The 16,347-nt window shown below is 30.5% G+C and overlaps 3 protein-coding genes across 3 annotated transcripts in view; 2 read left to right on the top strand and 1 right to left on the bottom strand.

Moving 5' to 3' along the window:
• LOC112519916 overlaps positions 1-647 on the top strand; it is a 13,700-nt gene extending 13,053 nt beyond the window's left edge. The window contains exons 15-16 of the mRNA XM_025128236.1: positions 207-316; positions 422-647. Of these exons, the coding sequence (XP_024984004.1) occupies positions 207-316; positions 422-587 (276 nt within the window). The 3' untranslated portion in view covers positions 588-647. The remainder of the gene's footprint in view (positions 1-206; positions 317-421) is intronic.
• Positions 648-7,125: 6,478 nt separating this feature from the next.
• On the top strand, positions 7,126-8,413 carry LOC112520326 (transcription factor bHLH148-like). Its single transcript, XM_025128671.1, has 2 exons — positions 7,126-7,240; positions 7,494-8,413. Exon 2 carries the CDS (start codon positions 7,565-7,567, stop codon positions 8,231-8,233), a length of 669 nt encoding a protein of 222 aa, XP_024984439.1. The 5' UTR covers positions 7,126-7,240; positions 7,494-7,564; the 3' UTR covers positions 8,234-8,413.
• Positions 8,414-10,800: 2,387 nt separating this feature from the next.
• On the bottom strand, positions 10,801-11,683 carry LOC112520226 (zinc finger BED domain-containing protein RICESLEEPER 2-like). The gene is made up of 2 exons (XM_025128526.1): positions 11,391-11,683; positions 10,801-11,302 (listed from the first exon to the last, which is right to left on the bottom strand). Exons 1-2 carry the CDS (start codon positions 11,681-11,683, stop codon positions 10,801-10,803), a joined length of 795 nt encoding a protein of 264 aa, XP_024984294.1.
• Between the last annotated feature and the right edge of the window lie 4,664 nt (positions 11,684-16,347).

Here is a 16,347-nt window from a genome sequence, read left to right on the forward strand (position 1 = left end):
CGATTGTATAATAAGAGGGGTTGTATTTGAACGCCCCTGTACACACACACACATATATATATATATATATATATATATATATATACGCCCCTCTACACACACATATATATATATATATATATATAAACGGGAGAAAAGAGATAGACACAGGATGGATGGAAGCATGTATAATGTAGTGTGGTTTATTGTTGTTAAATGAATACCAGAGCCTTGAGGAACAGCTTGTAGATTTGTCTTCACTCTTGTACGACCATCGTCTACAAGATGCATACATGAACAGTACTGATATTCTTGAAAGCTCCATATTCACACAGCAGTAAGTTAATCTACAATCTCTCTCTGTGAGTTCAATCTTTTATTTTTGGTGGTCGTTTATTGGTCATGATAATACATTTTTATGAATTATTGCTTTTATATGCAGGTATGTCGACCATGTTCTGGAGAGTGAAAGGAAACGAATGAAATGTTGCAATATCGAGTATAACCAACCAACACACTCTTCTCAAAGCCTCATTTATGCCGTGATCCTCCTTGCAGGTTTCTTTGTGTATTTTGTTGTCATTTTCTTTTCATCTCCTGTCAGGTGATTACAGTAGCAAGTAACACCCCAACTCATATTTCATCCATGGCTCAACTGCATCCAAAAGTTGTTATGGTTCAACTTCTGATCGATTATAAATCTTTGGCGTGCAGTTCCTGCATTTTTGTCGTGTCTATCTCTCTTCCTGTGGAGGTTAAAATACTAGATGGCTCTTTTGCTTCATTTGCACATATTGAGCTGAAACTCGGCAACATTGTTGAACTGGAGTTGGCAGGTTAAGGAAGGAAATGTTTGAGGGTGCATTCAAACGGTGAGTGGCTCGATTGTATATTGAGTTTTAACCAAATGCTCATATATATATATATATATATATATATATATATATATATATATATATATATATCATGGACTCCACAAGTGATGTTTTTGTCATAGGGAAAGGTGGTCTACCTACACAAAGAAGATAAAAGTAGTATGAAAGATCGATTAATAAGCGGCCTGAAAAAAGAATTTGGTGTATGTCTCACCTTCTTTTTTTGCTTGCAATTCGGCTTTTGTTTTTGATACGATAAACCGAAGACATTTTATCTCTTCTTGGGAAGAAAAAGACAGTTGAAAATTGTGTTTTTGGTTATATATACCTTTCTCATAACATACAGAAACTTAGAGTTGCAATATTTTGATATGATCTACTTGAACCATAACGTTTTATTTCTTTCTTAAATGATGTTACTAGTGATTTGTTGATATTGTTTAGAGTGAATTATGTTTTTCGTTCTCGTGGTAGAGAAATTGTGGTTTTTGTCCCTATGAGTTGTAATTCCTTGTTATTTATGATTTATTGTTGTTTTGGTCCATGTAGTTTACAATTCTTTATTGTTTTGGTCCTTTGTACTTAAAGTTAGAAATTTATTACCAAACGATAGGGACGAAAGTTGTAATTTATTTTGATAGAGAAGAATCTTATAAAGTAAACATGAATATGATGATATTGGAATGTGACGAGGCTTTGATGTTAGAAAAATAATAGAGAAATCTAAAGATACAAAGTAATAGTGAAGATATAGTTGTAAAATCAACTTATTTTGTGTGGACATAATATGATAATGTGAAGAAATGATAAGGAATTTGGATTGTTCTGGTCAGGGAAATTTGTATTTTTACTTCAAATAATTTGATGTATGCTTTATAATATGATTTAAAGAATATTGAAAGTAAAACAACAGCCTATTAACCTTACTTCTTGTTGTTGTTGATGGTCTCCTATCTTATCCTTTTTTATTGGCTGTCGGTCACACCAACTCCATTCTATTTTCTACTATGTTTTTATTTATTTACAAATAAATAATTTAATTTAATTTAATTAACCCTTTTATTATTATAAAATAAAATAAAGTTGAAAGAAAAGGAATCTTGGAACTACCATTACCATTACCATCACCATCACCATCACCATCCATAAGCACTTTGGTGGACCTCACACGACACAACAGCACATACATGGATGGAGCTTTTCCTCCCAACACAATATTCGTGTCGTGTCATCTCATCCTATACCTATTTTAATTCTATTTACACTTTACACCCTTTATCTATCTTCTTTTACACAAAAACAAAAGTCACACCTTAAAAAATATACTCTCATACTCATATCAAATTACCACTAAGTAAGTAATGATGATTTTAAATGATCAATTATCTAATCTTAGAGTGTTAGGATAAATTCTAATTGGTGAAATTTGATAAATAAAAAAACCAGTTAATGAATGAAGATAAATACAAACTCCAAGTTATTAGACATCACAATCATTTAGATTGTTTCCATTTTTTCATAGTACTGAGTTGTTTAACATATATAATATGTCATTGGTCTCAATTATCTGTACACTAATTATATGATTGATAAGAAAGGGAATAATACAAAGAGAAAAGTTGGAGGGTAATAAACTAAACGTTTAAAATTCTTGATGGACGAAAACAGAATAACTAAAAACTTCATAAATATTCCATCACGTGCTATTATCGAGCCTATAAATATGACGACTTCGTTTCGAGATTTCTGTGGCTTAATGTGTCCCACCGGAACTTCCCTGCCAACGAATTTACGATCGGCATTTGACATCCTAGACGTTGACCGCCATGGAAAGATCAGCCACGACACGAGGATCTGAAGGTTTTTTACGCGGAGGTAGGCGATGAGATGATCGGCACGATGATGACGGTGGCGGATTTGAATAAGGACGGTTACGTGGAGTAGGAAGAGTTGGAGAACGTTCTGAGGACTCACGTTAGCAGCTGTGTGATGGAGGATGTGTTTAACGATATATATGGACACAGACGGTGACGGAAAAGTAGCTAGGGTACGGAGACCTGTATAGTTATCTGGGTTCGGCGGGAATTGAAGTGAAGGACGATGATATCAAGGCGATGGTTAGGTTAGGGTTTGGGTTTGGGTGCGGAGATAATTATAATGAGAAGGAGGGCGTGACGTTGGAAGGATTGGCCATTTGATCGATCCATGGAATTGATGGGTTAAGATGGCATTAATTAATTTGTTTGTGAATTAAAATTTGGAATCAAGGATTCATTACATTTTTGTGATGGAGGCTAATATAAGCTTTGGTTTGTGTTGATGGATCATAAAAATGAATTCTTGTATTTAATTCACAGTCACACATATAGAAATGATTGGGTTTGATTTCCATTTAATTGTTTTCTTCTCTGGATTTTGAATCTTCATCTTGAATCATTCAAACAAAAGAAAAGAAAAGAATATATGTAGATTAGGATGATGAAATGCATTAGATCAATAATCCCCACGATAGAAGAAGGAAGGGATGTAGTAATTGGCATATTCATGTGAAACAAATTAATATATGTTAGATTGGTATTTTAAATCTTAATTTTAGATGAAAGCAAAATCACATGAATTATACATGGTTGTTGTGAGTTGTCAAAAGTAATTATTTATAGGATATATATATATATATATATAATATCAATAAACAAAGACGTATTTATTTGTTTTGTAGAAAAATGAAATTGTATTGCAGTCATATCATATGATTCATAATTAATATTAATATTAATATTAATATTAATAGAGTTGGAGTTGGATGGGTTAATTAAAAAGCAATTGAATTTTGTCACGTGCATATATTTTCTGAAAAAACAAGATTGAATTTTGATCAACTCCACTTGCTTCTATCAACATCACCCACCCTCCAATGATAATTAAATGAAAAAATTATATAATACTTTAACAACTTTTTTTAATTATATATTTCTTTTTAATTAATTATTTTTTAATAAATTAAATGTGGGGTTTAGACAGACTTGTCTTTCTAGTTTTGCAAGAAAACTCCACTAAAATCTTATTTTAGCATGTAATATAATTGTTGGAGATGTTTTTAAAACAGTAGCTAGCTACCATTTAATTTGTTAGCAAAAAAAAAAGATTAAGCATATAATATTTGATAAGATTTAAAGTCTTGACTATCTACATATTATTAAACCCTTTCGTTAATTAATAATGTTAATGTTAATTATGATTATAATTATAATTGGTGGGGTTGCAAACTTATAACCTTAACCTAACTTCACTTGCACTTGCACTTGCAGTTGCTGCTCATCCAAGTCTCCACCCCACCTACCTTTGTCTCACTCTTTTCATGCTCCATGATCATTTCATACTTTTATTCATACATCATCTTCATCTTCATCTTCATCAACATATATATTTGTATAATTATAATTATATATATAGAAAGAGAGGTAATAAAAACATTTGAAAGAAATAAATAAAGAATGTTGGTTCCAATTAAGAATGGAAAGTATAAATATGAAATAAATGGCGGAAGGAAATGTCATTTAATGTTAGTGATGGATGGAAATATATGATTAATTTAATCTCATTCATATCCTACTTGTTGCTTTTTATTTCCCTTACAAAATTCATTCCTAGGTTTTATACATATTAATTAATTAATGGTACAACTCTCATTTCAAAATGTCTACTATTTTTAAATTAAAATACTTAATTAAACAGGCATCATGCATGCATGCATGTGTTGGATCGAGTAATAAAAACATCAATTTTTGGATAGAGAAAAATAAAAGCTATATTTTTTTTTTTTTTTTAAAAGATGGGAGTTGAGTTAATATTTTTGGGTTAGTGGATGCCATTCACATTCATCCAAAAACATTGATTATTATTATTATTATTATATGTTTCTTCCTTTTGTCGTTTATTGCCCCCACCTCACTTTAACTTTCACATCTTCACCCCTTCTGCTTTCTTATTTTCCATTTCACTCCCATTTTTCTAATCAATATACTTTAAGACACCACATTCACATTCACATTCACATTCTATTCTATTGGTTTAACAACTTACCTACATTTTTTAATACATACGGGACACAAAACCAAAACATGCCCTTTTGTTTTTCTTTACTACTTGCCTTTGGATTATTCATAAAGAAATGTATCTATTAATTTCTCTCTTTTTTATGATTTGAAGGCATATCAACTCTTTCATAACTTTTACAATTAGTAAGTAAATAGATTCATATATAAATCAATACAATATATAGTTCACATCTCAACTAATTAACGCCTTCATCTGTGAAATCACACAAATTCATATATATATATATATATATATATATATATATATATATAAACTTATTTATTTATAAAAATTACAAAACTACCCTACTATCTCTTGCATGCTCATGCGATGTATTATCCACAAATGTTGATCACATTAAGGGTTATGATCACTTCCTTACTTCTCACTTATGATAAGTAAATAAGTAATCATATCTTTTTATACGATCAAAATTAGTCAAGAATTGCGGCTTCGACCTCTCAAGCAAAAATTAGATGAGTAGTTTCATAACTTTTACAAATAAGAGGCAAACAAGTGCATATGCGAGAAGTAAAAAGTAGGACGTTAATTATTTTTCATTTCCCTTTTTTATAAATATTAAACTTTAGAATAAGTTATTATTTTGTTTTAATTCAATCTTATGCAACATAATTTAAATGTAATAATATATAGGATATTTTAATTTTCATTAAATATAATAATATTTTATATTTCATTAGTTTAGTGTATTATTAATTTAATTTTCACTCGATTATTTTTCTTACATATACATTATCTACTATTAATGTATAGAAAAACTTACATTTTTATAAAATATATTTGACTATTTTAAATAATAAAAACATCACATGATAAAATAAAAATAGTGGATATAAAAAAATTGTAATTAAAACATCATCTGTAAACACAAGTTTTATTTCATGCAATAAAATAATACAATATCCCTAAAGTGAAACAAAATTATTGTTGTTTGACAATGTAAAAACAAACAAATTAAGTTGATGTAAAATGTAACGTAAAACACTAAAGTGTTGTTTCACAAGTTGCAACAATGTACTGTCATTTCACAATTTGAAAAGAAAACAAAACAAAACAAAAGTTGATGTAAAATGAGATGTGAAACACTAAAGTGTTGTTTCATACTGTGAAATAACACAATGTTTCACACGATATGAACAATGTAGTGTTGTTTCACATGGTGAAAGTGAAACAATTCAATATTGTCTTATCATGTGAAAAGAAACAAAAAATTATGTGAAATATTATATTGTTGTTTCATAAGGTGAAATAACATACGAGTTAGATTATTTTTATTGTTTCATGTAAAAATTGCAAGTATTAGGAAAACATATAAAGAAGATAAAATGTTCGTTTTGTTTTTTATATAAATCTTTTGACAAAAAAGTTTGTTGTAGTTAATATATTTTTAATTTAAAATTTTATTGTGATTGATATAATTTTGATTGCCGCTATTATTGAATATAGATTGGATGTTAAATGTGACTCTTTCAACTTACCATTTATCTCATAATTAGTTTCAAATTTCAAAAATATTACAAAAATATTATTGTCTTTCATAACCGTAGATTAAATTCAATTAAAGATTGAAATTGGTCCCTATGGTCCTCAACCTTTTTTTTTTATCCTTACATGAATTAATTAACCCCTATACATATACACACACCCACACCCACACCCACACCCCATATATATATATATATATATATATAGATTCCGATAAGAATGAAAGTTCCGGTGAAAATGATAAGAATACATTTTCATCCTTAGATCAATCCTAATTGAAGATCAACAACGAATGCGGAGAACCAAGATGCACCGGACCAATTTACATGACAAGCTTAATTCACTACGTGGAGATGAGATTAAAAATGATCAAGAGTCCAGTTACTTTCTTACTGTTCTTACCTTAATTCTTATTACTACACGAATATTCGTGTATATACTGTAATTTTAGTTTTGATGGAGAGAAATGAGAATAAGAATGAAAGAGGGAGGGTTGAGGGTTGAGGGCCAAACGGCGTCATGGTGAAGAAACAAACAAAATTATGGAGGAACCAAAATGTGAAACCGAAAAACGTACAAGGGCTAAAACTGAAAAACATAAGAGCTTTAAAAGAGATCGTGTGAGAGAGAGAGAGGGGGAAGGAGCCAAGGCGTGATTCCTCCCCCACCTTCCTTCCTTTCTTTCTTTCTTCTCTCTCTGCACCAAACCAAAGTTATTTCTGAGATTCTTTCTGTGAATTCATCCCACAATATCACCATTAAGTTTTCTTCTTCAATTCAAGGTATATATCCTTAATTTGATTGTCGTTTCAAGATTTCCTCTAAAATTGATCAGTTGATTTGGAATTTGTGTTTAAATAACCGGATTCCACCTACATATTTCCTTCCATTCCTGTTTACTGTTTTGGTAATATTTCGATTTGGATTACAGAACCTGATTTGTAGGCTGTTGTTTACGCTGCGAATCTTTGTACGCTTGTTGATTCGAATTATTTAATTATTCTTGCTTCTGACATGATTGATATGAATATGCAGCTACTGATTTCAGATCCTCTGGCCATTGATCCGTTGTAGCAACAATTCATTGAAACGCTTCCTTTTTGGTGATGGCATCACCGACGTTTATTTCGGATCCAGTAACCAACAACATGGAAAGAGCTCGTGATTCATCCAAGAGAAGAAAGAAGAAGAAAATCCAAAGGCAATCTGGCGGTGGTGGTAGAGATCAGATGAATCACAACTTGAGTAACAATCAGATGTTGCCGTGGAAATCCGAAGCTCAGCAACAAGTATACAGCTCCAAACTCTTGCAAGCTCTCCGCCAGGTCCGGATCAGCTCCGATTCGTCTCCTCCATCGGCTCCTCGCCGCGGACGTGCTGTTCGTGAAGCGGCCGATCGAGTCCTCGCGGTCACGGCAAAAGGAGGGACTAGATGGAGCCGTGCGATCCTCACAAATAAACTCAAGCTTAAATTCATGAAGAATAATAAAAGGCAGAGAGGGGCGGTTGTCACGGCGACAGGGAACAGCCGATTAAAGAAGCCGCGAGTGAGTATTTTAAGGCTGAAAACGAAGAATTTACCGGCAGTGCAAAGGAAAACGCATGTCCTGGGACGGTTAGTTCCTGGTTGCCGGAAACAACCATTGCCGGTTGTATTAGAAGAAGCGACTGATTATATAGCCGCTCTTGAGATGCAAGTGAAGGCCATGGCTGCCCTGGCCAACCTTCTCTCCGGTGGCGGTGGTATGATTAGCCAGCCACCACCGAGCTTGTGAAATCAAAACTCTTGCTTCTTTTTTTCTGATTATTATTTTTCCGTCCAAGTAGGGCGCATGCTACCGTCAAAATTCATTCTCTTTGTTTTTTCTTGTGTTTTTTTTGTATTTCTGTTGATGATGATTGTAAAAAACTGTCTTCCCATGACGCTGTAGAGAATAACACCCACCAAATTAAAAAAACCCAAAGGGAGCATCCATTAATATTATATTATGATAATTTAATTATTTGGTTTTATCTTGAAATGAGTGGGTTAGGTTAGGAAAGCTTTTGTTACAACCTAATGATGGTCTGTCTATACATATGGTTTTCATTCATCCACCTTATTATACCTAATATATAATTATCAAGTCAAACAAAAATAAGAAATTGGTGTTGAGAGAGAAATATACTTGTAATTTGTTTCAAAAATCTTATTTATTCATTCGTTTTGGTAATTATGTACATGAGAATAATTAATGATATATGGATGGAGTCATTGCATTGCATGTACTTATCATAGGATGAGATTAATTAATGAGTTTTGGATTATACAAATTAAAGTTTGTTTCTTATATCATAAACATGTGGATATTAGTTAGTTTGGGCATTCAAGTTTTGGATTGTTGTTTGGTTATGTGATACAATGGATTGTTTAAAAAAGTTATCTTGTCTTAAACTTTTTAAAGTAGGCCTCGCTAATTAGATAAAGAAAAAGTATTGAATGGAATTTTTTTTTTTTTTTAATTTAAAAATATGTAGAAAGAGAAGACATGAGTTGTAGGCAGCACAAGACAATATATAACTGAGACCATCAATCAAACTTTTAATTAATGAAACCCTCCTCCATTTTAATTTTAATATTAAACTTTCAAATTGATGAGTAGGATTCTTCCTGTTTGACGTTGTTGCTTGGTCTTGTGGTTTTCGAAAAATTACAATATTTCCATCAAGTATAAGAATAAGATATATGTAAAATCTAAAAAATTAAAATTAAAATTAATTTTAGTTGTGATGCTTTCTTTAAGTTTTAACTCAAAGAAATGAAAAAAACATGAAAGCTTGTTTTAATTTGTATAGGTGGTGATTAATGTGTATATATATAATCTTGAAAAATAAGTTCAATCATTACATAAAATTGTTTCATAGATTTTAAGTTTAAGTTGTTGATTTTAATAATTATTTCTTATAAATATAAAAAGGTAAACAGTATCAAAAGAATAAATATTAATTGTTGATGAGGCACTTCTTGAATATTGTTAATATAAATATAGTGTTTACATGTTTTTCCTATTATTATTATTATTATTCGAGTAAATTACGGACTTCGTCTTTGTGGTTTCCAAATTTTCTTGGACAAAACCTGTTTACGAGATAGACCTAGAGTTGCATTTTCGTAATACATTGGTCCTTGTCACTAACGGTTGTTAACTCACATCCGTTATGTGAGAAGCTTTTGATAGGGATGGCAACGGGACGGGGATGGGGCGGGGTTTGCAATCCCCGGCCCCGGCTCCGGTTTATATACAGAGTCCCCGGCCCCGGCCCCGTCCCCGGTCAACTTTCGGTCAAATTAAAATTAATAAGTTTTTTCTAAGCATGATCAACATAACAACATAATTAGTTAATTACATCATATCTAGTCTTACCTAATAAAAATAATAAAATTGTAAAATTAACAATAATCCAAGAAGATGAAAAATTTAAAACAAGTGTTTTCCAAGCATTCAAACAACACATAATTCCATACTCCAATCCCTCAACAATCAACATCTTCATCGTATCCAATCGTTTGATCAAATCCTTTTGATTCTCCGTGTTTTTGATCTGAAATAAAATAATGCAAGTCAGAATAATTATATATACCAATTGCAATTTACAAAATTATTACAACAAACAATTTATATAATTATTACCTTCAATTTCTTTCCTTAGCCAACTTTGGCTGCACATCAAAGCCCCAATTGTTTGCGATTTTAGTCGACTTCGTTGTTTCGTTACCTTGTTTCCAYTCATGCTAAAAGCCGATTCCGAAGCTACTGTTGAAATAGGAATGGCCAACACATCCCTTGCAATCCGCTGCTTGATAGGAAACTTGACACCGTTGCACTTCCACCATATTAATATATCAAAATCCAATTGCCATGAGGCCTTGCTTGAAGAAGAATTCCCCTCACTTGAAAGAGTAGTGCCACTTTGTCTTTTCCTTTTATTCTGATCATGTTTCTTTTTGTACTCCTCAAATAAATCATTACCTAGAGTCCTTATCCTCATAACCTCATCTTTTGAGTCCACACCATAAATCTTCGGGAAGAAATAATTTATCAACTTTAACTTATATCTATGATCTAGAACAATAGCCACACTCATCACATCATGTATGACTCCCCAATATTTATCGAATTTAAACAACATACTTGATGCCATGTTCCTAATAACGTCATTTTCATCGTCTTCCCAACTCTTAATAGATAATTTTATGTCACATATCAAAGGGAAGAACATGTTGGAAGTGGGGTATTTGGTCCCGAAGAATGTCTTTGTCACACGATAAAATAAACCTAACTTCTCACAAAGTCGCCATTCTTCAGTCCTCTTCACTAGGTAAAGAAATATAATGTTTCTCTTTCTTGCTTAAACGAGTAAAGAAATCTTTATATTCTAAAGCCACATTCAACATTGTATAAACAGAATTCCACCTAGTCTTACAAGCAAGCACTAATTCTCTTTCACAATCTACACCTAGTTGTCGTGCAACGAGTCTAAAGTCTTGGGCTCTATTAGGAGAACATGTCCAAACTGAGACACTATCCCTAACATTCGTGATTGCTTTCTCAATCATAGAAAACCCATCTTGCACAATGAGATTAATGATGTGTGCACAACATCTCATGTGAAACAACTTACCCTTCAAAATTAAGGAGGAAGGAGAAAGAGTATCTAAGAGCCTGTCAACCAAAGCATCATTTGTTGAACGATTGTCAAGTGTCAATGTTGACAACTTGTTATCAATGTTCCAATCCATAAAGCACTCGATCATAACGTGAGACAATGCATCAGCAGTGTGTGGAGATGSCACATGTAAAAAGCTGCATCAAAGATTCAAAGAATATATTAAAATGAGAATATTAACATTGAATTATAAAAATAGCACAAAATACTAAAAAAAGAAATAACCTGATAATCCGATTTTGTAACTTCCAATTGGCATCTATGTAATGTGTTGTTAGTGTCATGTAACATTTGTTTTGGTTACCGGCTGTCCACATATCCGAAGTAAGAGCAATCCTACTTTCGTTTTCTTCCAAACATCGCAATACACCACCTCTTTTTGTTTCGTATATCTTCATGATGTCAGACTTGATTGTAGCTCTACAAGGCACCTTAAATAAAGGTTGAAGACCATTTGAATACTTCTGAAAGCCATGATGCTCCACAATAGAAAGTGGATAATCATGAAGAATGATCATCTTAGCTAATATTTGCCGGTTCACTCACTTCAGTCTCAGGACTAATATTTGACCCCATAGGCATGCTTACAGATTCGTTTGTGTCATTACAAGTCGTATTACGTCCAATATCTTCTGTGTTTTTGTTTTGTGAATTTTCCATCTTAGAAAAAGAATAAGAAATTACTCAATTAGGCACACTGACAACGAGATACATTCAAATTAAAAGTTTAAATAAAAGCTCCAATCTTGTCTCAACATACATGTAACAATAATTTAACAATAAACAACAGTTGTAATACAAAGAAACAAAACAGTGGCTGTAAGTCTGTAATAGTAATACATTTAACAATATGAACTTAAACTGTTAAACATATGAATGGAAACAATTCAACAAACAGTAGTTGTTTAATAAAGAAATAAAGTGAAGCTATACAAGTTGTTATGAATGGAAACAAAATTATGACCTAATTATATAAGCCTAAATCTAAAACAAAAAACCTACTGTCCTAATGACCTGATTGATGAAGAGCAAGATGATAGATGACCTAATTATCACTGAGTCACACATTGATGATATTTACTTCATCATTGAACTAAATATATCTAATTCCATTTAAAAACGTGCAGAGGTCCTAATTATGCCCTAAATATCATTATGCCCTAATTATCTTGCACAGGTCCTAATTATGTATGTATGTATATATATATATATATATATATATATAGAGAGAGAGAGAGAGAGGAGGGGGGGGGGGAGGGGAAGGATCATCCAAGAAATTAAACATTTTGTGAGAAGACAAAAAGTGTCAATACTCATTTGGATATTTTAAATCGTATATGATCAAACATCTATGTCTTGTCGATGCAACAAATCAAGTTTTCACATTTTATTTATAGAAATATCGAATAACCATTATCTACAACCCAATGTGAATAGAAAGCCAATAGGATTCAAGAAAAGAAAATTTAAAACAAATAATAAACCAGTGTGATTAAATTAAAAACAATGTAATTCAATGAAAACCAATATTATTTATCGTCTTGCTTATAGCAAGATTTCATCTAAAGCACAACTAAGCAAGGCCAGGAAGTAGAAGAAAATATTCCCTCTTTAATTGAACATTGGAGCGAGCGTCAATCATCTTGCTTATCACCTTTGCAGTTTTAAGGACATGTTAAAAAAATAGACAAATATTTAGAACATGATGTTTCCAAATTAAACGTGAAGGTATAAAGTTGATTTCCATGTCTTGTACAAGCAACACGGCCGGTCTTGCGTCTTTTTTGTGCACCAGATGAAATCCCACGATAAACACAATTTATGGATCAACCGTTTTAACAAATTATTTTGTTTTTACTTTGCATTTTACAAGGATAATGGCTTACATGATAAAAATGATAAAATACTAACCTTCAAAAATTTGATTATTTTATTAGACAATTTGTCTTTTTAATATTTTTAATGCACATTAATTTATCGACTCAAGAAAGTGACATTTAAAATCCCTTATAATCCCCAATCTTTGATCCTGTACGTCCCGCAAATGCAACATAGGCGGACCTATGTACATCTGAACATCCTCTCATGCCTCTTCAATTTATTCATGTAAATATGAAAGGTGTACCAGCTAAATTTTGAGGAATGTTTCGATACAATTAAAAAAATATAAGAAACATCAATCAAAACCAAAAAAAAAGTATCTCGAAATCAACCAAGAAACCGAAAACGTCTTTCGAAATGGACTAAAAAATCCCTCGAAACCATGCCACCTATTTGTAAAAAATAGAGAAGTAGTTTTGTAACTTTTACAAATAGACGGCAACAAAAATGCATAATTCTAACAAATAGGTGGCAAATAATCAGTTAAATAGTTCATATGTGAATCATTTAATTAGTTCATATGTAAATCAGTTAAATAGTTCATATGTAAATTAGTTAATTAGTTCATATGTGAATCACACGCGTTTATATGTGAATCAGTAAAGTAGTTCATATGTGAATCACACTAATTCACCTTTGCACATATAGTTCATATGTGAATCAGACGGGTTCACATATGCACTTGTTTACCATCTATTTGTAAAAGTTACGAAACTACCTCTCATTTTTCGTATACCATGCCACCGAACTGTCCGGTGCTTCGCAGTTAAAATCGTAAATCTTAACTAGATAAAGAAGTATAATCACTTCTCTACTTATCACACATTTAGCACTCATCACATATTTAGCATTTCTCAAATGAACATCTCTCCGTGTATGTATGTTTGACATAGAACAACATTCTTTTATACGTTTTGTTCTATATAAAAAGTCACATTGTTATTTTTAAAGGTGAATAATTACGGATGAGGTCCACTTTGTTAATTTCATAGTGATACAAACAAAACGTCACAAAATATGTCGACTAACTATAATTTTAAATCATGAATTAATATAATTACGTAACCAATCCAAGTATAGCCTTTAACACACAACCAATCAACTGTACCCCATCATTAAACACGGTGAAGAAATTAAGAAGGTAAGTCAACTAACTAGATAAGTTTATATAAGCAGTTCGTTCGGTTAAATCATCTATCTTTAAAATGTTCAAACTATAGACCAGACTATACCATACAATATGGTTATTTTTTAGACCAGACTAAACTGCCAAATTGCCAAAAAATCGTCCAGTTTATTACGGTACTATTAGTTTTTGGTTTTTTTTTAACACTCTTACACGACAAAGAGGGTAGGAATTTGGTAGGGGAGATGGGGTTAGGCTAATGGTCATGGAGTTCTAGTAGGAGGGTTCACCCTTGTGTCCTCTGTGTGTGTATATATATATATATAGTATGAATAACATAAAATTACAAAAAAGACTAAATCATTAAACTTTTTGCTAGTTTGTTACATATAATTTTTTTGGTTAAAATAAAGTAAAAATCAATTTTTAAAAATTTTATGATTTATTTATTAAAAAATGTTTAAAAATTTAATCGTTTAAAATGAAAAAATTTAATAGATATTTGCTTAAAATAATAATTTAGATGAGAAAATTAAATCCATTGAAGAAAAAGAATTGGTTTAGTGGAGAGCTTGTAGTGTAATTTAATATGGAATGACATGACATACCCAAAGGAAGAAGAAGAGGTTGTTGGACCACCGACAGTCGATATTCTCTATTTATAATAAAAATAATTAAAAATCAAATATTTGATTAAGTAAGGTTGCCAATTGAAATCTGAGTCAATGAGTATCTTTTAATTCAAAATTAAATGGCCTTTTAATATGGTTTTAAAAAACATTATTTCAAATTTTGAAGACTTGGTATGAATGCAACTAACTCCATTTACATTTACATTTACATTTACATTTCTATTTCTTCCATTTGAAGAAAAATTTAATAAAAGTAGTACATGAACAAACACATATTTAACATAAGATACGTATACTCTAAAACAAATATTCATAATATCAAATAATTAATACTTGTGTTGGTTTAACATATTTTAAACAAATTTTTTTTTGATAGTATATTCTTTTAATACAAAAATGTTACATTAAATCAATTCGTAAAAATTCGATAATTTATTTATTTAAAAAATGTAGGGTATTAATGATTTGAAATGTAAAAGCTTAAAAAAATAGTTTAGTAAAGTTATATCTTTAGGGTGAATCCCGTGGTCCTTTTTGTCGGTGCATCTATAGAATGATTTGTTTATATTAATAAAAAAAATGCTCCATATGTTGTTGAATTCAAATTTATTATTATTATTATTATTATTATAAGATATTAGAAAGGTAATTGCACAATATAACAAGATACATTTTGATATTAATATTTTATTTTATTTTTTATTTCAGTCGAGATTATAATATGGTCTTATGTGAGTTTGAGAAAGCGGTGATGTTTTTATTTTTGAATAAAATATAAATTTGAAGATATCATAAACATTTGACAAAAGTATATCGATATTATTATCAAATTAACTATTTGAAATCTCTCATTTTTTGTGTATTTTTTAATTTAATTTTTTATTATAATTTAATTTAGGTACAATAACGAAATAATTTATATTTGATTTAATAATATAACTATTTTATTATAACTCGATAATTATCCTAATAATATTTTAGATTTTTTATATTTTAAAATGAGATGTTTATCTTCTATTTGATTATGTTTATCCACAATTAGTTATACGAATTCAAACATGGAGCTTTAATAATATAATTTTCTTATAAAAATGTTTTTTAAGAGTTTTTGTCAAATGTTTTATAATATAGTATAGATTACTTTGTATTTATATTTAATAATTTTAATAATTTTAATCAATATTTTTAATTATATATATATATATTTTATAGTGAAAAAGCCTTACAAGTGAGTCAGTAAGAGAGGTTGGTTGGAGCGGAGCAAGGCGACGTTTACTTCATGCTTAGCTCCACACACACACATATCACACTCTTAACTTTATTATATAATATTAGAAGCGTATTCGCATAATACAGCGAGATATATCGTGATTTTAATATTTTATTTTTTCTTTATCTTAGTCGATGTTATAATATATATGGCTTTATGTGATTTTGAGAAAACGATGATTTTTTTTATTTTTGAATAAAATATATGTTTGAAGATATCATAAAAATTTGACAAAAATATATCGATATTAGTATCAAATTAACTATTTGAAAT

This window comes from Cynara cardunculus, assembly GCF_001531365.2.
Source record: "Cynara cardunculus var. scolymus isolate 2C chromosome LG 10, CcrdV1, whole genome shotgun sequence".
NCBI classification, from domain to species: Eukaryota; Viridiplantae; Streptophyta; class Magnoliopsida; order Asterales; family Asteraceae; genus Cynara; species Cynara cardunculus.

What these genes read in the sequence shown, in the direction of transcription:
- LOC112520326 (XM_025128671.1), top strand. Translation starts at nt 7,565, where the DNA reads ATGGCATCACCGACGTTTATTTCGGATCCAGTAACCAACAACATGGAA.